The sequence below is a fragment of the Carassius gibelio genome, chromosome B3 (genome assembly GCF_023724105.1).
Source record: "Carassius gibelio isolate Cgi1373 ecotype wild population from Czech Republic chromosome B3, carGib1.2-hapl.c, whole genome shotgun sequence".
NCBI lineage: Eukaryota > Metazoa > Chordata > Actinopteri > Cypriniformes > Cyprinidae > Carassius > Carassius gibelio.
The window spans coordinates 31020118-31042447 of record NC_068398.1 but is presented as its reverse complement, the minus strand read 5'-3'; the positions used below and the strand labels follow the sequence as shown (position 1 = coordinate 31042447).

At 35.4% G+C, this 22330-nt stretch overlaps 3 protein-coding genes across 11 annotated transcripts in view; 1 reads left to right on the top strand and 2 right to left on the bottom strand.

Annotated features, from left to right (window-relative positions):
- The window catches only part of LOC127953131 (SEC14-like protein 1), a 105942-nt gene that overhangs the window by 32131 nt on the left and 51481 nt on the right, over positions 1-22330 (top strand). The gene's annotated exons all lie outside the window — the stretch shown is intronic.
- LOC127953116 (NACHT, LRR and PYD domains-containing protein 3-like) lies at positions 1135-21592 on the bottom strand. Of its 3 annotated transcripts, XM_052552032.1 has the most exons (9): positions 20906-21589; positions 18515-18628; positions 13261-15198; positions 11917-12087; positions 10426-10599; positions 9920-10090; positions 8532-8681; positions 2362-2408; positions 1135-2277 (listed from the first exon to the last, which is right to left on the bottom strand). In XM_052552032.1, exons 1-9 carry the CDS (start codon positions 21505-21507, stop codon positions 1739-1741), a joined length of 3906 nt encoding a protein of 1301 aa, XP_052407992.1. In that variant the 5' UTR covers positions 21508-21589; the 3' UTR covers positions 1135-1738. The 3 variants fall into 3 exon arrangements, with proteins under 3 accessions (XP_052407992.1, XP_052407994.1, XP_052407993.1); XM_052552034.1 differs by lacking the exon at positions 9920-10090 and having other exon boundaries at positions 20906-21592; XM_052552033.1 differs by lacking the exon at positions 10426-10599 and having other exon boundaries at positions 20906-21592.
- The window catches only part of LOC127953117 (NACHT, LRR and PYD domains-containing protein 3), a 117596-nt gene continuing 96979 nt past the window's right edge, over positions 1714-22330 (bottom strand). Inside the window, exon 14 of the mRNA XM_052552037.1 lies at positions 1714-1857. The gene's annotated coding sequence lies outside the window, so the exon portion shown is untranslated. The remainder of the gene's footprint in view (positions 1858-22330) is intronic.

Genomic DNA, 22330 nt, shown 5'->3' with positions numbered 1-22330 from the left:
ATATATATATATATATATATATATATATATATATATATATATATTATTGAATAAAAATGTATTACTTTAATTTTCCTAAAAAAACAAAAAAACACTTAATTTCAAGCACCAAGAGTGACCAAAAATGAAGGAGTTTAATTTATTTTCATTGAAGATAAATAGATGATAAAAACAGCATAAATATTGAGTAGAATTATAAAATCTCCTTAACATTCAAAATAAAAAACTAAAAATATTGTTGAATAAAAATGTATTACTTTAATTTTCCTAAAAAAATACAAACAAACAAACAACAACAAAAAAACACTTAATTTCAAGCACCAAGAGTGACCCAAAAAGATTAGAGTTAAATTTGTTTTCATGGAAAAAAAAAGGTGATAAAAACTGTATAAATATAGCATAATATTACAGAATCTCCTCAAAATTCAAAATAAAAAAACTAAAAATATTGTTGAATAAAAGTGTATTACTTTAATCTTCCTAAAAAAAACAAAAAACACTTAATTTCAAGCACCAAGAGTGACCCAAAAATGGAGGAGTTTAATTTATTTTCATGGAAGAAAAATAGATGATAAAAACAGCATAAATATTGAGTAGAATTATAAAATCTCCTTAACATTCAAAATAAAAAAACTAAAAATATTGTTGAATAAAAATGTATTACTTTAATTTTCCTAAAAAAACAAAAAAACACTTAATTTCAAGCACCAAGAGTGACCCAAAAAGATTAGTTAAATTTGTTTTCATGGAAAAAAAAGGTGATAAAAACTGTATAAATATAGCATAATATTACAGTATCTCCTCAAAATTCAAAATAAAAAAACTAAAAATATTGTTGAATAAAAGTGTATTACTTTAATCTTCCTAAAAAAAACAAAAAAACACTTAATTTCAAGCACCAAGATTGACCCAAAAAAGGAGGAGTTTAATTCATTTTCATGGAAGATAAATAGATGATAAAAACTGTATAAATATTTCATGCTATCATAAAATCGCCTAAAAATTCAAGATAAAAAAACTAAAAATATTACTGATTGAGAAAATGTATACAATAATTTTCTTACAAAAACAAAGGGAAACTTAAATTTCAAGCATCAAGTGTGAGATAAAAATGAAGAGGCTCCGAGCGTTAAATTCTTCACATTAATGTTTTTAATGTACAGCTGCATAAACACTTTTCTCCAGCAGTTCTTTGAATGTAGGTTTCAGACACATGATAATTATAATAATATGAATAATGATGATGAAGAAGTAATTTTATTCTGAACTCTATTACACTACAATGACGTGAACTCGTGAAAATAGAGTCAGAGAAATATGAAAGAGCAGTGTAAATATGAGCTGATTCCACACACACACTTGTGTATTTGTCTGTTTTTGTGTGTGACTGAAACATCTTCATGGTGATCAGAAACAGGAAACTGATGTTCAACTTCCTGAAGATGACATTCACAGGAGTTCAGATTAAAACACACACTTTCATGTCATTACACACTCAACCTGTGTGTACTAATGTGTGTGTGTGTGTGTGTGTAAGTGTGTGAGTGTGTGTGTGTGTGTGAGTGTTTAGTGTTTAATGTGACACAGAGACACTGAAGAGTTTGTATAAAGGTAAAATCCAGCGTAGAGAGGTTGAGTGAATGTGTGTGTGAGTGTGTGTAAGTGTGTGTGTGTGTGAGTGTGTGTGTTTGTGTGAGTGTGTGTGTGTATGTGTGTGTGTGTGTGTGTGTGTGTGTGTTTAGTGTTTAATGTGACACAGAGACACTGAAGAGTTTGTATAAGGAAGGTTAAATCCAGCGAGTAGAGGTTGAGTGAATGTGTGTGTGAATGTGTGTAAGTGTGTGAGTGTGTGTGTGTCAGAGACGCTGTAGAAGGACAGAGAGCTGCTCGACTCGTCCAGAAACACTGCGACTCTCTTACAGGAGTCTGGAGAAACAGAGATACGAGTGGAGTTATGATTGTGAAGAGCAGTGAATCCTCGATCAGAGCATTCAAGACTCCAGGAGATATCATTAAATCCAAACCAACAGTCACTCCATCCTTTCCTCTTGATTTCTTTATAACACACTGATATATAAACTCCTCCGCTCCATTCAGTCTCCCAGTAACAGCGTCCAGTCAGTCTCTCTGAACACACAACCTGAGGACGATGATCAAATCTGTCGGGATGATCAGGATACGACTGATCCTCAGAGACACGCGTCACCTTTCTGTTCTCCTCGGACAGAACGAGTCGAGTGTTTGCTGTGTTTGGATCCAGTGTGAGATCACAGGCGTCTGAACACAACACACACACATTACAACACACACATTTACAACTCAACTACAAACAACAAAACTGTGTTTCTGTGTGTGACTTACATTTGTGGCGTCCTGATGGGATCATGATCTCTCCTCCATGATCCACACTAGAAAACACACACACACACACACACACGCACACACACACACACGCACACACACACACACGCACACACACAAACACACACACACACAGATCATTTATTAGAGAGAAGTAAACAATGTTTTCACTTTAGGTGATATTTCAGGAAGCGCATCATATTATCAGGATGTTGTCACGGTAACTTCTGAGTCTCTAAACTTCAGTTTCATTAGCCGCTAAAATAAAACACTGCACGCTACAAAACCTGATGTTCATCTGTGGACAACAGGCTTACACACACACACACACACACACACACACTGATATACACTTGGGCTATTGCTTGATGGACAGTCGGCTAAACCTGATGTTCAGAAATAATCAGATGAGAAATGTATAACATAATCAGTTTATATTTCTCACAGCAATGTTGAAAAGGAAAAGATTTATTCACCCATTTATCAATGTCCATCTAGAGTCAGGTGTAGAATCCAGAAACACACTGAGATTGTTTTTCTAATTTTAATTTTGTCCGGCAAACACTTCTTCTAAACTTTACATTTAAACTGAAACTAGGAAACAATGTCAATGTGCTAGCTGCTTTAATTCAGTTAAGTTTAGTTTCTTGACTTTTGTTATTATCAAGTCTTGGTGTATCACTATACTTCACTTTACTATGAGAAAACCTGTCCGTGTAAAGAAGTTATCACTTAAAGTACTTTGATAACCATCAACCTGAAAACTGGAGGAACATCTGCAAATGAAATATTTCTGCTGTTTGTTTTAAGACAGATGGATAAACACCTCGAGTTTTATGAGGAACTATATTCCACTGTTATCAGTAAGAAGGTGAACAGATTAATCCAATATAATATTAGTTCAGATGTATATTTGCTCTATATGGAAACAGTAATATAATATCCTGAGTTTGGACGTCAGCACGGACAGATGCAGTGTAGCACGACGGCACCCATCTCACATTACAGATCACGATCAAGATCATTTAGAAAGTGTTTTAAACGACAAAACACACTCATTTACACACATCTGTGAATCAGAATATCAGATAGTTCAGGACATGAGCGAGTTTGTGAATATTTTACGTAATAAACACGATCTGTGTGTCACACAGTGTGGTGGCCGCGGTGTGTCACGTGACGAGCCTGACGCGTCGCCATGGAAACATAGCTCCTTCTTTAACGGATGCTCTGTTGCTTAGTTACGTGCATTCTGTGACCGTTTAAACCGTCAATCATTTTGGCTGTGTCGCTGTGTCTGTGAAATATCTCAGAGATGGGACGTTGTAATATGGACGCAAATCAACCGCAATAAAAGTTGCGATTGATTGTGTAATGCGCTTTGCCCTTTCCGAGCCGAGGGGAAGCTTCGACAATATAGTCTGCTCAATGTCCTCTGTTTAGCAGCAATGACCGGTAACAGTTACAGCCGAGTGTTTTTCCTCCTTTGGGTTATATGGCTTCTCATATTTGTGGTGTTTCCAAAATATTTTAGTTTTACTCTACAAAACTTACAAATAGTGCGGCTCTTGTCCAGCTCCTTTCGCCCTTCAACTTCACAGAAGCCAAAATATTTCCACACGTCAGCTTTTAACGAGAAGGGTGTTTGGACATCGCGCTCAGCCGTTGCGTCTCTCTCTGTTATGTGCACGTCACAGACGGTCCGGGCACTGCACTTCCGCGCTTCAGGGTTCCGTTTTTTGCGTTCCGTCAATATTACGTTATTAGAACCATATAATTTTTTTTTTTTTTTTTTTTTTTTTTTTTTTTTTTTTATCGATTTTGGACATTTTGAATCTATTCAGAATCGTCCACGTCCGCATCGCGATGCATCTAAGAATCGAATTTTCCGCCACCCCTAATAGTAATGTGATCTTTTAAAGGGTACTTTACGATCTGAATTAATATATAAAAAATGCCTGTTCGACTGCTTAAATATTTGTAAAATATAAACAAGCAGTCTCACTTAACCAGAATTGAAAATGAACAATAAATTAATATTCACAGATAGTGCATTCCCACAAAATATATGTTTTATGAATTAAGTATAATTTATACAGTGGGGATCGAAAGTTTGGGCACCCCTTGCAGAATCTGTGAAAATATGAGTAATTTTCAAAAAATAAGAGAGATCATACTAAATGCATGTTATTTTTTATTTAGTACTGTCCTGAGTAAGATATTGTACATAAAAGATATTAACATTTAGTCCACACGACAAAATGCATCCAGCTCTTAATGCATCTTGTTTCCTTCTGGAGCATCAGTGAATGTTTGAATCTTTTTAAATAGTTGTGTTTGAGTCCCTCAAATGTCCTCAGTCTGAAAAGATGCATCTCAAAATCATACAGTCACTGCTGGAAAGGGTTCAAATATGCAAAGATGCTGGAAAACTGAAGAATCTGCAGGACCTTAAAGATTTTTTCTGAAGAACGCTGCTCAGTTTAACTGTTCAGAACAAACAAGGGACTCATGCACAACCATCACAAAACAGAAAGACAGTCGAGGATCATCAGGTAACAGAACACAGTATTAAGAACCAAGGGTTCCCAAACTTTTGAGTGGGGTTATTTTAATAATTTCAGCAATTCTTTTGTCTTGTGGACTAAATGTTAATATCTTTTATGTACAATATCTTACTCAGGACAGTACTAAATAAAATATAACATGAATTTAGTATGATCTCTCTTATTTTTTGAAAATTACTTGCATTTTCACAGAACCTGCAAAGGGTGTCCAAACTTTCGATCCCCACTGTATATATGTGTGTGTGTGTGTGTGTGTGTGCGTGTACAATATTGATGTTATCATTATATTATAGCTGTTTTATCTAAACTATAACACATTTTCAATGTTGCGTTTCGGATTATTAGATTTTTTTTAACAACAACATAAAAAAAAAAAAAAAAAAAGAGTCAAAATAGGTCTGTCGTGTTACATTGAAGACATGCACATTCACTTCCAAACATTAAATAATGGAGAATGGGATTTAACGTTTCCAGAGGAAGTAAGTTAATCAGCTGGCCCACTGCGAGATGATTTTGTGTCCTTTGAATCTTGTACTTTGCTGGTGAGAAGATTATTAAGTGCTTCTGCAGTACTTTTAATGTTCATATGTTGCTAAGTTTGTTGTATATCAGTTTAATATCAGTTTAATAGTTCATTTACATGAAACTTGATTTACTTAGAGGACACCACTAAAGATAACATACAGCTTTTCATTAATACACAGGGTTCATTAGGGGTTATTTGTTTATGAATTGGTTCATAAAGGGTTATTTGTTTTAAGTTGATTCATAAAGGGTTATTTGTTGATAAATTGGACACTGAAATTGTCCAGATGGGTCCAGCTCAAATGTGTCAGGTCCTTTAACTAAACCAAGATAACTTTACATTGGTGGATCAGTATATACAGTAGCAGCCTATAGCCAGTGTTCATGATAGTTTAATGAGATTTATACTGAGTTTGGTGTTATACAATATTTACTATTTATATTGTTTCTGTGTGAGTAAAACGAATAAAGAGTGCTGCTGCAGAAATCTATGTTTGTTCCAACTTCTAGGATGTTAACTGTTGTTTTGGTTTTACATTTAAAAGGATATTAATATGTAAAAAAAAAAAAAAAAAAAAAAAAAAATATCACATCCACTAAGTTCGATCATCTGATGACTCTATTGTTGACATGTTTTTACATTACAGAGTCACACACTTGGATGAAAACCTGCTTAAGGAGAGACAGATTAATTGGGAAGATGAAGTGTGGTGCTGATGTACCCAGCCAATGAAGAATTTTAAAACCAAAAAAGCTCAGATGATGTGGTTCCAAAGACTGTCAGCTCAGCCTCAGCAAGTATGCTCTTTTTTTTCTTTTTTAATTATTACTTTTTTTAAAGCCAGCAAAAAATAAAAATAAAAAATAAGAAAAGAAACAAAGGCTGGGCAGCATGTAAGGAAGCAACGAATTAAATATAAGCCAAAAAGAAAACAGGCAAAAAATTGTAAATACTATGAAACTGTACTGTCATTATCAATTTCAGAAACAGAGTTTTTCATATTTTGCTTTTTTTTTTAAACAAAATAACACAAAAGTTTTGTTTATGCTGCTTATGTATCTTTTCAAGGTCCCTGTAAATGAATAAATTCAAAAAATGCAAAGAATAGAAGGGCTACAGGAAGAAAACATAGAACTCAGAGAGGAACTTGAAAACTGTAAGACCATCCTTAAAAATAATCTTGTTTGCCGTAACCCGACCGACCCTGTCAATTTAGGACTGACTCAATTTTTTATTTTTTTCTGCTTTTAGTCCGACCGACTTGCCGATTGTAAATTTGCGTTAAGACCGACCAATTTTTTTTTTACTCTTCATACAACTAATACAAAAGCAATAAAATAATATTAATTATATTTAAGTAAGTATTATAAATATATAAATTTCAAAAGGCACGTTGATTCATTGTATGTGGAATGTGATCAAATAAAAGAGTTTTGGAAAGAAATTAATAATATGATATGGCATATAGTCTCAGTGAGATTGCCACTGGATCCTGAGCTTTTCATTATTGGTATTCATCCAGATAACTGGAAAATTAAAAAGGACACTCAAGTATTGATAGATATGTGTATTCTACATGCTAAACGGCTCATCGCCATTTATTGGAAAAAGATAGAAAGGCCTACTACAACTCAATGTAGTAGTAGTTGTAGTAATGTAGTAGTAGTTGAAATATCTTCATGCATAACATATATTCTTAAGGGTAAAGAAGACCAATTTAAGAGGTTTTGGAGTCCCTTTTTATTATTTATTGAGCAAGGGGATATTAACAATATAATAGAGGGGGAACAAAATGCTTGATTAGGTATTATATTCATTTGAAAATACATTTTAATTTGCACTAATCCTATTTTATTTTATTTATCTTATGTGGCTATTATTGATTGCAGTGTACTGTTAACTCTGTCTTCCAAAGTACATACTTTATCCAATGTTGGTTTGTGCTATTGCATTTTTCAAGTAATATGAGCCCCAGTGTTTGTTTGTTTGTCTTTTTTTGTTTTGTTTTTTTGTTTTTATACATTATATGTGATGTTACAGACATGTGATGTACATTGTTGTGTAAGTGTTTAAGAAAATGCAATAAAAACAGTATTACGCAAAAAAAGATATAAATTTCCTAGGCCTACATACAAACGAAGGCTATCTTCCTTAATTAAAAAAAAAAACCTGTGACGTCATCTATGTTTACACTTTTGGTTAACACATGTCACACTATTGCTGTGTCTGAAATCGCTCACTCATTCACTAATCCCTATATAGTGTATGGCAGTTGAGTTCACTATATCAGGAAGGAGTGAACAAATAAATAAGTGAATGGATTCGGACAGTATAGCCTACACTGCGCATGAGACTTGGAGCTGTTGCCATACGTACTTTTATATTACATGTACTTAATTTTAGAAAATAATACTAATAGCAATAATACTTAAAATTACTTTATATTGCAGTTATACATACCTCCGCTTCAGCTTTGTGGTTTCATCGATGGTATATAATTATTGTTTTTTGTAATGCTTTTATGTTCATAATCATTAAATGCTATTGAAATAAAGTACAGAGAACAAAAATAAACACACATAAAAACGTTCATATTTATGTATTTATTATTTTTAGTATCTTGACACTCGCTCAAGCAGCGTTTTGAGCTCAGATAAGATGGTTGTAGAGCGTCCTCAGACGACCGTTAATTTTACATCAGAATACACTACCTGTTATTAACGAGAAAATGTAAATTATCCACCAAATTATCATCATTTTTGTAAGCTAACAACGATACCACCTCAGTAAATTAGTCAAATATTAAACTAAGTTATTGACTAAATAACAGAGTCGCTGCCATATTGGTTGGGTCTCTCCACTCAATGCAAGCACCGGAGTCAACGGAGAGTTTGGAACGACATGAAGGTGAGTTATTAATGACATAATTTGGATTTTTTTTTTTTTATGAACTAACTCTTTAAGCTTCCCATGCAACTTTTTTTTGCTACTAAAGTTTCTCTTGACAAACCACAAAACAATGACTAATTCTCTATCTCTCACACAGCAGAAAGGATGTTTGTTTCGGCTCAACTTACTTGAGTTTTTCCAGGTGGCTGAGTAGCTTCACTCCTGATTCTCCTGGGTGATTGTAGCTCAGATCCAGCTCTCTCAGGTGTGATGGGTTTAAACTCAGAGCTGATGCCAGAGCAGCACATCCTTCTGCTGTCACCAAACACTGAGATAACCTACAACAGAATGTGTTCATGTTAGTGTGCTTCATTTCTCAGGGAAATTTAGTACAATATAGAGGTCAGCAGATAGTTGATTTTGCCGAAACCGATAGCTAGGATGGACCACACTGGCCGATACAGATTAATTAATTGATAGATTTTAAAATGGATAGTGAACAAAAACTAAAATAGTGCTTATATATATATATATATATATATATATATTAGTGGTGGGCATAGATTAATTTTAATCTAGATTAATCTAGATTAAAATGGCTCATTCGAATTCTGCCGAAGGTATTCAGAATATGTGTTGTCAATATCCCATTCCACCACATCACAAAGATGCTCTATTGTTGAATCCAAGTCATGTTCATGGAGATCTACCTTCCTCCGGATATCAATTTCAACCCTGATCAAACACACCCGTCTGTAATTACCAAGTGATCCTAAAGATCTTAAATAGTTGTTTCAGTTGTGTTTGATCAGAGTCGTAGCTGAACTCTGCAGGAAAATCTACAAGAACAGAATTGGGCACAGATTAAGATCTGGTGATTGTTGAGGCCATGCGAACTCTCTTTTACATAAAAAAAAAAAAAAAAAAAAAAAAAAATATTGGCCTGAGATTTTTTACATATTGCATTATTCTCCTGGAGGTGGCCACACAATTGGGCTTAAAATGGTCATTAAGGACTTAAACTAATAACAAACCATATGTCCAGCATCTGATTCAGAAGCGCCATATCGTCGTAGCAAAGTCAGAATTACCTCCTCTCCTCTCCACGTCTATAAAATGTGTTGCTGTTCTGTTTTAAGTAATCTTAAATATTCCTAAATGCATCACTGAGATTACAGCTGGCCAATCTAAACTGTTTAAATAATTAATTACATATACAATAGAATATAATGTCCCATGTTTCTTAGAATAAGTTGTCTGCATATATGAATGTAAAAGGTTTACATCTCACTGTGATACTCAGTTATCTTATACAGTAATGATAACAACCTCATATGTGGGATAAATTAATGGCCACATCATCATTTTGTTTTCATCATTAATGTCTTTCAATAGCTCTTGACCATAAAGCACTCATTAGAGTTAGCAGTTTCATGTGGAAGAAAACTTGAAGTATACAAATAAAAAAACACAGGAAACAATCTGCTAGCTGTATTTGTAAAACTAGAATATATGTATAAATCAATTATTATTATTATTATTATTATTAAAACTGGATTCAATGTGAAAGCTAAACCTCAGTATGTTGAGTTGACAGTTTGGACTCTTCAGTCCAGCAGAGAGCAGCTCCACTCCTGAATCCTGCAGGTGATTGTTACTCAGGTCCAGCTCTCTCAGGGAGTTTGATGATTGTAAAACTGAAGCAACAGGTTTACAGCACTGATCAGTGAGCTTGCAGTCAGTCAATCTAAAGAGTATAATGAGAAATAATTAATTACATACATGATGTATAGCTAGAAATTGATGATTGAGAGCATTTGATGTATCGTCTCATATTTCTGATAAGAAGGTGTCTGCATAGAACATGAATGTGAAGGTTACATCACAATATTGTATGATAGAAATTATAACTTTGCGTGGAGTAACTGATGATTTATTAATCACCACATGATCATCATGTTCTCATCCTGTTTTTGCACTCATGAATTAGAGTACAGGTAGAACAATCCTTAAAGTATATGCTGTACATACAAAAACACATGAAATAATATATTAAAATCTGAATCAATGTGAAAGACATACCTCAGTATGTTGAGTTGACAGTTTGGACTCTTCAGTCCAGCACAGAGGTGCTCTACTCTTGAACCCTGCAGGTCACTGTTACTCAGGTCCAGCTCTCTCGGGGAGGAATCTGATGATTGTAGAGCTGAAGCCAAGATCTCATAGCACTGATCACTGAGATTACAGCTGGACAATCTAAACAGTGTAATTAAAAAAAAAAATCATTACATATATACTGTATAAATAGAAATTGATGGCTGAGAGCATTGTCAAAGATGTTATGAATGTAAAGATTTGTGAATTTGAGTTCTGTCATGACCTGACTTGCTATTGCCAATACATCCACAGACATGCTGCTGTACATATACAATAGAATTACACAAATCCTTAATAATAGCCAAATTATCATACTGTTGTATTCATGTCTTTTAAAGGTCACATACTGTAAACTTTCATTTTTATAAGCTATAATTACCAAAAAACATCTCATTATATTTTTACAGTTCCTTTCTTTGGAGATCTGCAAAGGAGGTTGATTTTAGCCTGTCTAATTAATATTCATGAGCCTCTCTTCTGATTGGTCTGTTGTTTTCTGAGTGACGTCACTGCGCTAGCTGGAGGCAGCAAAACAAAGGGGAAACTAGAGACGGCTACCTAAGTAAATATCGTCTTGTTGTGATGTTGGGTGCCAGAATTTATGTAATACATCCTCAAATTAGAAATGTGATCACATATTTGCTGCCACTGCCAGACAAACAAACTGATGACAGCTATGGTTAAAAGTGATAAAATTAGTGGACTGGACTAAAACGTTCATCAAAAATACTCATGTTTGCAGCATGCACTTATTGAAAAGGTTCAATAAAGTATTGTCTTATGTTTTGGATGAGTCTACAGATTTCTAGTCATGTTTCTTGCATCTCACGATGTTGTGTATGGAAAAAATGACTGTGCATGTGTGTAAAACAACAAACTGACATTATATATATTATTATTTATGATTGGATATCCATTGTTGTGATTGATTGTGGCTGGAATAATGTAGCTATAAAAATAGTTGCCTGCTGAAATTGAAAAGTACATACATCTTCAACATGTGCTATATACACGATGAGTGTCTTTACTATACACGTTAGATGTGATTCACCTCATAGTAAAAATCCTGTCAGATCATCCATCCCTTAAGTGAGAGGGTAAGGGTCGGCCGATTTTTGACATGTTTCAGTGCTGTTATTGCTCAGTGCTCAGCAATAGCATGGATGCTATGTTGTCTGGGTGTTTGACAGAAGGAGAGTGGGTTGGTGGGCGGTTCTGACTGAAGTTAGGTGACTGTGGAGATCTGACGTCAACTTTTTACGGAAGTCACAAGAGTTCGTGAAAAATCACAGCTACTTTAAGCAGGCTGTGTGCATTTTACTGCGGACTGACTGTTTTGAAATGTATATGTAAGTTAAATAGTTCCTAGACCTCAGTTATTTTTTATTAAAATCTGAATCAGTGTGAAAGCCAAACCTCAGTATGTTGAGTTGACAGTTTGGACTCTTCAGTCCAGCAGAGAGCAGCTTCACTCCTGAATCCTGCAGATGATTTTTACTCAGGTCCAGCTCTCTCAGGGAGTTTGATGATTGTAAAACTGAAGCTACAATTTCACAGTATCGATCAGTGAGATCACAGCATGTCAACCTGAAAACAGAGAGGATGTGTTGATGAACAGGTGTATCCATGAGATCGCAAGACTGTAAAATTTTACGTAACCGTATGTCAATGCATGTTATATGATTATACTATTTCAGATAATATCATCAGACAATGAAAATGTGCCCTTGTTTTGGCTCTCTATGGAGTTACGCAATCTGGGTGTTTACTTAAATTAATATTTTAAATGAAGACATTGGATGGATTATTTTTTTCACTGAAGTGAAGTGAAGTTCACTGAAATTCAGAATTTCAGCTGAAATATATATTTAGAGAATAATAAGCTAAGGCTGGAAAAAAAAAAAACTTAAAGAAAAAATGAGCAGACTTGGCCAAGATACACCATATGCCCCAAAACACTGTAATTTTAACTTCAAAGTCTGCATAAACCAGAAATAGTAATTGTCTTCCCTATTGTGACGCAGCTGAGTGAAACAGCTTCTTAAATAAGTAAAATGTGGGACTTGGTTTTTTCCTTTGAAAACTGATTTGATTTCTGGATCATTGTTATTTACTGATTGATGTGAATTTTTCTTGAGTGACAGGTTGCTGGAGAGGAAGGACTGAAACTTGTCTGGCTATTGGACAACCTTATTGTCCGATTTCAGAATATTAAATAAATCAGTTCATAAACAAGATACAGTAGCTACTTTAAACTGTAAAAAGGAAACCACAGAGTATTGCTGAAAAAACTGACAATAGTCTAATCCTAATAAAGCAGGTAGATAAAACAAAAATAAGCATCTCTGCATTTTTGTCAGCAAACTGATTTATTGTTTAATCTTCCTGACAAAACATAGCAGCAAAATGTTTATATTGGGCCTTTATCTGCATAAATGATATACCAAAAACATTCTGCTCCCCAATCTGTAATAAATGTTTATTAAAAAAAATCATTTATTTATTCACATTAACAGCTGCCTAACAATAATATTAGTTTTACCCGTAGATTGGTTTACAAAGTGTACACATTTTATAAAAAACTTTTTTTTAAAATAATTTATAAAATATATTTATTGTATTAATTAGTTTAAGAATAAAAAACAGCACTTAACTGCAATAACTTACATTGTATGTTTGTAAACAAACCCAGAAGATCATATCCTCCACCATCATTTTTTGTCAAATATAACTACTGCATGTTTGTATTTTCACACTTACACAGCTTTTCTGCAGTTCCTCAGAGCAGGTAACAGTCTCTGTCTCCCATCTTTTGATTTAGTGGTGAATTTTTTAAGCTCAAACTCATCCAGCGCCTCCTCTGACATCAGGATTATGTTTGCCAAAGTTGAACATTGTGCAAGAGAAAGACTTTTTTCTTTTGTATTAGAGTTTAAAAATGCCTGCATTTCTTCAACAACTGAGTTATCCTTCATCTCAATCAAGCAGTGTGACAGATTTATCCATCTGTCAGGACTGACGTTGTTTTTCTGACCTCGTTTGAGGTTTTGGGTTATTTTCTTGATGTTCTCTGGGTTGTTTTCTGTGAGTATCAGTACTTCCTGTAAGAGTCTCTGATTGGACTCCAGTGAGATCCCATGAAGAAACCGAAGGAAGAGATCCAGGTGTCCAGTTTTACTCTTTAAGGCTTTATTCATTGCTCCTTTCAGAAACACATCCAGAGGAACATCCTCACACTGAGTTCTGTTCTTTCCTGTCAGGAACATCTTCAGAACCTCACTGTTCTTGTGTAAATAGCAGAAAAACACATAAAGTGCTGCAAAAAACTCCTGAAAGCTCAGATGAACAAAGCTGTAAACCTTCCTGTGATAAATCACAGATTCCTCTCTAAAGATCTCAGTGCAGATCCCAGAATACACTGAGGCGTCAGTGACGTCTATACCGCTCTCTCTCAGGTCCTCCTCATAAAACATCACATTGCCCTTCATCAGCTGATTGAAAGCCAGTTCAGCAAGTTTCACAATCACTTCTCTGTTGGACTGCAGGAGTTTCTCTGGATGTCGCTCTTCATACTTCTGGTTCCTCATCTTTGTTTGAATGAGCAGGAAGTAGATGTACATTTCAGTCAGAGTTTGAGGGATTTCTGCACTGAGATCTTGTTTCAGGATGTTTTGAAGCACAGTGGATGAGATCCAGCAGAAGACGGGTATGTGACACATGATGTGGAGGCTTCTTGCTCTTCTGATGTGCGAGATGATTCTGCTGGCTTGATGCTCGTCACTGATTCTCTTCCTGAAATATTCCTCCTTCTGAGGGTCATTGAATCCCTGAATCTCTGTCACACGGTTGATGTAGTTGGAGGGGATCTGATTGGCTGCTGCTGGTCTGGTGGTGATCCAGATGAGAGCAGAGGGAAGCAGATCTCCTCTCAGGAGGTTTGACATCAACAGACCCACTGATGAAATCTCAGTCACATCAGAAACTTTCTGACTGTCTGAAAACATCAGTGAAATTCTGCTTTCATCCAGACCATCAAAGATGAACACAACTTTACATTCATCATAAATCTTTGAGTCCAGATACTGAAGTTCAGGATGAAAGTCAAGCAGAAGTCTGTGAAGACTGTACTGATGATCTTTAATCAAGTTCAGTTCTCTAAATGTAAGCACAAACATGAAATCTACATCCTGATTGGCTTTTCCCTCGGCCCAGTCCAGAATGAACTTCTGCACAGAGACGGTTTTTCCAATTCCAGCGATGCCTTTAGTAAGAACAGTCTTTATTGTGTCTTTCTTCTCTCTTCTCTTCTCCTCATCTCCTGGTTCAGGTAAAGGATTAAAGATGTCGTTGCAGTTGATTGGAGTGTCTTGGAGTGTCCTGTAACTTTTCTCCATCTGTAACACTTCATGTTCTTCATTCACTCCTTCACTCTCTCCCTCTATGATGTACAGCTGTGTGTAAATACTGTTCAGGAGGGTTTGATTCTCTTGTAGTTTAACTCCCTCAAATACGCTCTCATACTTGTTCTTCATGCTGGTTTTGTGCTGGTCTTTGACTCTCTGAAGATCATCATGCTCTGGTTGATGAGAATCGAGCTGCAGATCTGCTTCTGTGTCATGATGACTGATGTGGTTCTGACTGGAGGAGGATGTGAAGGTCTGACAGAACACATATCTGTTCGGGTCAGCTCTCCCAGCACTGGAAAGAAAATTAGAAGAACAGACACTCAAAATGGATAAAATATTTAAATGCATCCAAAATTAATTTAACTTATTTAAAACCACATATCACGAGTAGAGGTCGACCGATATATTGCTCGGCCGATATTTGTCATTTTTTAATATATCGGCATCGGCCGATATCCGTGTTTAGTAGCGCCGATTTAAAGTCAGGCACTACCACTGCATGTAAAGCACCCCGAGCCAAAACTTTTGGAAGATTCAAAAACAGACCTGCGAGATAAAGGTAGTCAAAGAATTTCACTCTGTAAATGGGGTGGAGAAGTTGTCAGCTCTCACAAACACTGCAGCGTGATTGAGGGCTCCGTTACTCCGCCCCGCTCACAGACAGCACCGCGCTCTGAGAGACAGCTGTCCTGGAGCTGCCCAGAACGGTGAATAACATTTGTTCGGAAGCATGGTTTGATGCAGACAATAACCAGTTTTCCATCCAATTCATTTGTATTTAGGGATGTCAATATTTGATAATTTCCATGATCGATCGTCGTTTAAATTAACGATCAAGTAATAACCTTAATGCTGCAAAATGCGTCTGCAGCGGTATTATTATTATGTGCAAAAGCCACATGGAAAAAAAGCTCTCACCTGAATTAAAGGGGTTTTAGTATGAATAAAATGCTAGTAGCAGGACTGTAAAATGAATAAATGTGATTATGATCATTTGATAAAATGAAGAGAGCGCGCCATACGTTTGAGATCATTTTACTTTGCTGAATGTTTTCTGTCAAGGAGACCGCTGAATGCGCCTCTTTAAATGGTTTCGTGGTGCTCGTTGTTGTATTTTGAAACGCAACTGCAATGTTTTCAAATGACACTATAGTAGTGGTGCAACGGATCATCATTGATCCGTGATCCGTTCAGATCAATATCTTCAGTTCGGCATACGCGTGACCCGCGGATTGATTTATGAAAAAAAAAAAAAAAGTTGCGCATGTTCAGTCCACACTCAGTGATAATGCCGAGCGGAGGAGCTTGAACGCCCCGCGCATTTTGGCTTCCCTGTCAGATATAATGATGAAGGAAAGAGGTTAGAGTGAAAAGATGGTGCCAGATCTTTATGAACAGGAGAAGAAAAAAGTTTTGGATGAGCTATCCCGAGCATCCTCTGTTGCGCTCACGACAGACGGGTGGACGTCCAGGGGGACGGAGAGCTCTGTGACGATAACTGCTCACTTCATCACAGCAGACTGGGAGATGAGAAGTCCTTATTATTATGTTAAAAAGAAGATATTATGCCATGTGCACTAAGTCCATACGAGGACGAGCGAGCGCGGGTTTGACTAGATGTATTTGGAGGTTATTGCTCACGTCTTGTTCTGCACATATCCAAATGTTTCCATATTCGCAATGTATCTGAATGTTAAACTATAATATTTATTTTAATGTAAACTAGACGGAAAAAATCATCCTCTTCACATGAGCAAAAACGTCCTTGGCATAACAGCAGAGAGGACCGGTATACGGTGTATTTAAACTGACCAGTGTAACTCTTTAAATGTTTGGTTGACTGGACTTTATTTTAATAATGAACAGACTGCGATGTAAGTTCGAAATTAGAATGCACTTTAGGTGTTCTGTGTCATTTATACCAAACACAAATGTTGCTGGTTGCTAGTGTCTTTGCAGCACTACTGTTATTTATTTTTTATATATATATATTTTTTTAATATTTTTCAGTTTAATTGATTTTTATTTCTAAAATTTTATTTATTTAAATTTATATTTAAGTTTACATTTATGTTCCAACAAACTTGAAAAATTCTACTTGATACATGTAAATGCTCTAAAACTTTTATGTAAATGATTGACACACACACACACACACACACACACACACACACACACACACACACACACACACACACACACACATATATATATATTACCTGTTTTATATATTTAATACTTGGTCAGTTTATTAATTTTTTTGGTTAACTTTGGATACATTTTTTTTTATTTTAATACAGTGCAGTGCACTAAATTCAGATGAATGAAGAGATGGTTCAAGTCAGTGCTCAATAAATTATGATAGGTTTAGAAAATGTGTTGTGCATCCACTTATTATTAGTGTGACATTTTAGCATGCAAATCAAGGGGAAAACTCCAAGATATCGGCCCTAAAAATCGGCAGCACATATCGGCCATCGGCTGACCCTGACCTCTAAACATCGGCATCGGCTATAGAAAAACCCATATCGGTCGATCTCTAATCACGAGTGTTAATTTAATAGACACCTTGTAATTGTAACACAATTTCTGTCTATTATGGCCAGTTTTTTTTTTTTTTTCTGACATCACAAATGGAGTTTCATATGTTCAGATAGTGACCGGCATTGTATTTAAATTATTACTGAACATTTGAATACTGTACACATGGCAAAACAATATGTTTCATATGGTAAAGAGAGAACAAGGCTCCTCATCTACATTGAATGCCATCAATTAACCTTTTGATACACACTGAGGACCGACAGAACCATTTATTTGAAATGTCATATCCTTGCACATGATGTTTGTAACTTTTTTTTTTCTGGATTATGGTAATAATTTTTTTTTTTTTTTTTTTTTTTTTTGCTTAAATACTTTTTTATTAGTATTATTTTATTGATAAGTGTTAGAAGTTAAAGTGATTATAACTTACATTCAATCAATCTCTGTTGTAGTGAATTACAAATAAACACATGTAAAGCCTTGTCTGTTCAACTCTAAACCTCTGATTTATCTTCTGTTTGGTAAAACACAGAGGCTCAGTTTATTATTTATACACATTAATGTTATCTGATAGAGAAAATCGTTAACACTTTATTTTAAGGTGTCCTTGTTACCCGTTACATGTTCTTACTCCCATAATAACAATAAAGTATTTAATTTTTACATGCAAACCTAAACCAAACCCTCAACCATATCCATATAGTCCATGCAGTTAATTAACATTACTCAGTACTTAAATGTGTAATTACACTGAAACAAGGACAAAATAAAGTGTAACCAGAAAAGCAAATAAAGCACAAAAAGAAAACACAATTCTTTTTTTAAAGTTTATTTATATTATTTGTATTTATTCTGATGCACTTTTTGTTATAAATGAACATTAGTTGATGAATATTTATGAAAATTAATAATTTCTCTTTAATTTATTTGCACACTCTGCTCTTTTTTTTGCACACTCTTGGTGTTAAATGTCCCACCTCACATGATTATACTCAGACAGGGTCAAAGGTCACTGTGTCATTACTAAATTCAGGGGACTAAAACATGTTACACATGATACTCACACAGGGTCAGAGGTCACAGCAGGTTCATCACTGAGATAAGGAGACTGACCAATGGATTTGTTTCTCTTCACAGACACAGAGCTGGATACTGGAGATGTGGCTCTCTTTCTATTCCTGTTGATGATACGGAGAAAAAGACAGACATATTTCAGATTACTTCTCTGTAGTTTATCTGTCTTCTCAAATTAAATTAACATTTGTCAAACTAGAATATGCATAACACAGTTGTAAAGACAAAACAAATGTCATATACACAATATTTATTTAATATAATACACACTTCAACCTTTATAAACCTGTTAAATTAATGAAGTGGATATTAAGATTATTGTCATTCTTTATCTGTTTCTTAACCATATTTTTCTTTACTGTAGTACACTTTGAAAGTGTGTAGACCTAGAGTAAATTTACAGCACACGTAAGGGTTTGATCAATATATAATCATATGTGAGAAGATAATTATGTTGTTTGTGGAAAGATGAACAACAAGCATTCAAAAACTGAATGGATCCACAAAAAAGGCTAGATATTGTTCTGTTTGACATTAAAATTGATGAGCTATATTTCCAGACAAAAGCGGTTTGTTTTGAGTGCCATAAAGATAATGACAACTGATCAGACTTCTAGACAGATGAAGGTTTACAATAATGTACATTATCAAGTCTCAGTCTGAGTGCAGAACTTGTAAATGTTACTGGTGTATGTGAGTTCACCAGGCTCTTCTAAAGATCTTCATGATATGTGCATTATTTGAATGCTGCTCACAAATCCTTAAAGGACAGTTCACCTCCATCAAAAGTCCTTCGACCTTTTTATATATTTAAAGTCTTGTTTGAGTGGACTTTCAATGGAGGGACAGAAAACTGTCAGTTTCTTTTAAGAAAACTGCATACTGTATGTGTTTTAAAGATCATGTCTTGGGTTTGGAACAACATGAGGGTAAGTAAATGATGACAAATTTATTTTTTGAGTGAACAGCTGGAGTTCAAAGATAATTGTATTTGTTCAATAGTGTTGGCCGATATGTCATTTTTAAATTGTCATATTGTCAGCCCGTGAGATCGACGATACACAACATTATCATGCATATGTGGAGCAAGAGAGACTCTTTGTTCTTGTCATAGCAGAACTATTTGGTGTTTTAAACCAAGCAGGTGCGCGAGAGAGAGCCTATGGAATCACCATTAATCAAAAAATATACTTTCAAACATACTGATAAACTAACATTAAATATAAAAATACTGTATTTAAAACAACTAGTTCATATATAGTCAGTGAAAATCAATAGTAGAGTCCAACAGTTTAACATGAATACTGGACATAAACGAACATGTTAAATATTAAGTATTTAAAACAACTAAGTTCATATATTTGGAGTAAAGTTGAATTGAACGGATCCATCAGTCATACAGCACTCAGGACCGCGTGCCTCATGACTGACGCACTGTCACAGAAACAAGAATGAGATGCTTTCTAACATTACTGTGGCATTAAACTCAGTTAGTTAGGGCTTGTTTGAAATATTGCACAAATATAGGCCGTTCAGATTACTTGTTAAAGTGCAATGAAATATGTTACATCTGCAGACGATGTACATCTGTTTGTGGATGGAGACTCTGTAACGACCAAAACTATGTATTTTGCATGGATCACATTATAGTGCAAAGTGCATGAAAATAATAACAAGGCAGCATAGCGGACTTATCATCCATAGTGGTTCTCACGTAGTCCTGCTGCGTCATCACCACGTAGTGAGTGTTATAAATTAAGTGATCAGTCTTTAAGAGAAGGAATACATTAGAACCACTATGGATGATAAGTTCACTCTGCCGCCTTGTTATTATTTTGTCTTTACTTTATTTGTAATGCCAAGAAAGAGTTAATCTTTCATGTATTAGAAGGGCGCGTTGCCGTGTACTAGCCATTGCCAACTCCTCGTTTTCTTTCTCTTTCATTTCATGGATTTAACGAATTATCAGAGTCAAAGCATTACAACTTTTCCACCGACTACAGGCTCTAATCCTTTTTTGCGCGTGTGTGTGGTGCTGAAGTGAAATAGCTGGGCAGTTTGAACCCCAAAATACAATAGGCCACCTAATAAAAATCAAAATAATAATAGTTATTATTATTATTATTATTATTATTATTAATACATTAATAGGACAATGAGCCTAATATCATATTGACTATCGACAGAGACATCTGCTTTCCTCAATATCTCTGACTTTCGTCGATACACAATACTATCGTCTATCGGCACAACCCTATTGTTCAATGCTAAAATTTAAATCTTGTGGATGTTTTAGGTTGCTTAAAAAGTAAGAAATGTAGGTTTTTAATATTCTTAAAACTCATAGTGATAAGATAGTTGAGGAACTACATGATACTCACCCAGGGCCAGAGGTCACAGCAGCTCCATCACTGAGTTTAGGGGGCAGACGCATGGAGTCATTACTCTTCATAGACACACAGCTGAATCCTGGAGACCCTGCTCTCTGAGCATCAACATCACTGAGTTGAGGGGGCAGACGCATGGAGTCATTACTCTTCATAGACACACAGCTGAATCCTGGAGACGCTGCTCTCTGAGCGTCAACATCACTGAGTTTAGGGGGCAGACGCATGGAGTCGTTACTCTTCATAGACACACAGCTGAATCCTGGAGACCCTGCTCTCTGAGCGTCAACATCTCTGAGTTTAGGGGGCAGACGCATGGAGTCGTTACTCTTCATAGACACACAGCTAAATCCTGGAGACCCTGCTCTCTGAGCGTCAACATCATAGAGTTTAGGGGGCAGACGCATTGAATCATTACTCTTCATAGACACACAGCTAAATCCTGAAGACCCTGCTCTCTGAGTGTCAACATCACTGAGTTTAGGGGGCAGACGCATGGAGTCATTACTCTTCATAGACACACAGCTGAATCCTGGAGATGCTGCTCTCTGAATGTCAACAGAAGACTCCTGCTCTTTCTCCTCATAGACACTCATTTCACAGACAGGTTTTTCCTCCTTTATCTCCTCATACACACTAATTTCTGTTTATTTTCCTGCTAGATGAGAATTGATTTCAGGCCTGTATGTGGAGTCAAATAACATACAATGAATTTGGATACACTAAAGTAAGTTACAATAAAATGTCTTGGGTTTTACTTATTAACATTTATCTAAACATTTTTTCAGGATTATAGGATTTTTTTTTCTAGCTCACATATATACTCACCTAAAGGATTATTAGGAACACCTGTTCAATTTCTCATTAATGCAATTATCTAATCAACCAATCACATGGCAGTTGCTTTAATTCAATTAGGGGTGTGGTCCTGGTCAAGACAATCTCCTGAACTCCAAACTGAATGTAAGAATGGGAAAGAAAGGTTATTTAAGCAATTTAGATTTCTGTTGAGACATTCAGATAGTAGAGTCAGAATTTGGCGTAAACAGAATGAGAACATGGATCCATCATGCCTTGTTACCACTGTGCAGGCTGCTGGTGGTGGTGGTGTTGTGATGGTGTGGGGGATGTTTACTTGGCACACTTTAGGCCCCTTAGTGCCAATTGGGCATCGTTTAAATGCCACGGCCTACCTGAGCATTGTTTCTGACCATGTCCATCCCTTTTAGGGCTGTCACTTTTAGTTCAAAAATCGATTGCACAATCGATCGGACCAACCAAAAAAAGTTTTGAAAATGAAAATTGGGAATCGATTTTAACCAAATATGTACACTGTTAATTTTAAAATAATTAAACAATTAAAAAATATATGTAACACAACTTACAAACAAGCAGAAAAAGAAAATAAAGAATTCCGAA

Coding starts and splice junctions, on each gene's coding strand:
- LOC127953116 (XM_052552032.1), bottom strand. CDS start 21,507: ATGAGTGTCTATGAGGAGAAAGAGCAGGAGTCTTCTGTTGACATTCAG. Junction 10,091..10,425: donor TGTCAACTCAACATACTGAG/GTATGTCTTTCA, acceptor TATACTCTTTAG/ATTGACTGACTGCAAGCTCA. Junction 2,409..8,531: donor AGCCACCTGGAAAAACTCAA/GTAAGTTGAGCC, acceptor TGTGTTTTCTAG/TGTGGATCATGGAGGAGAGA.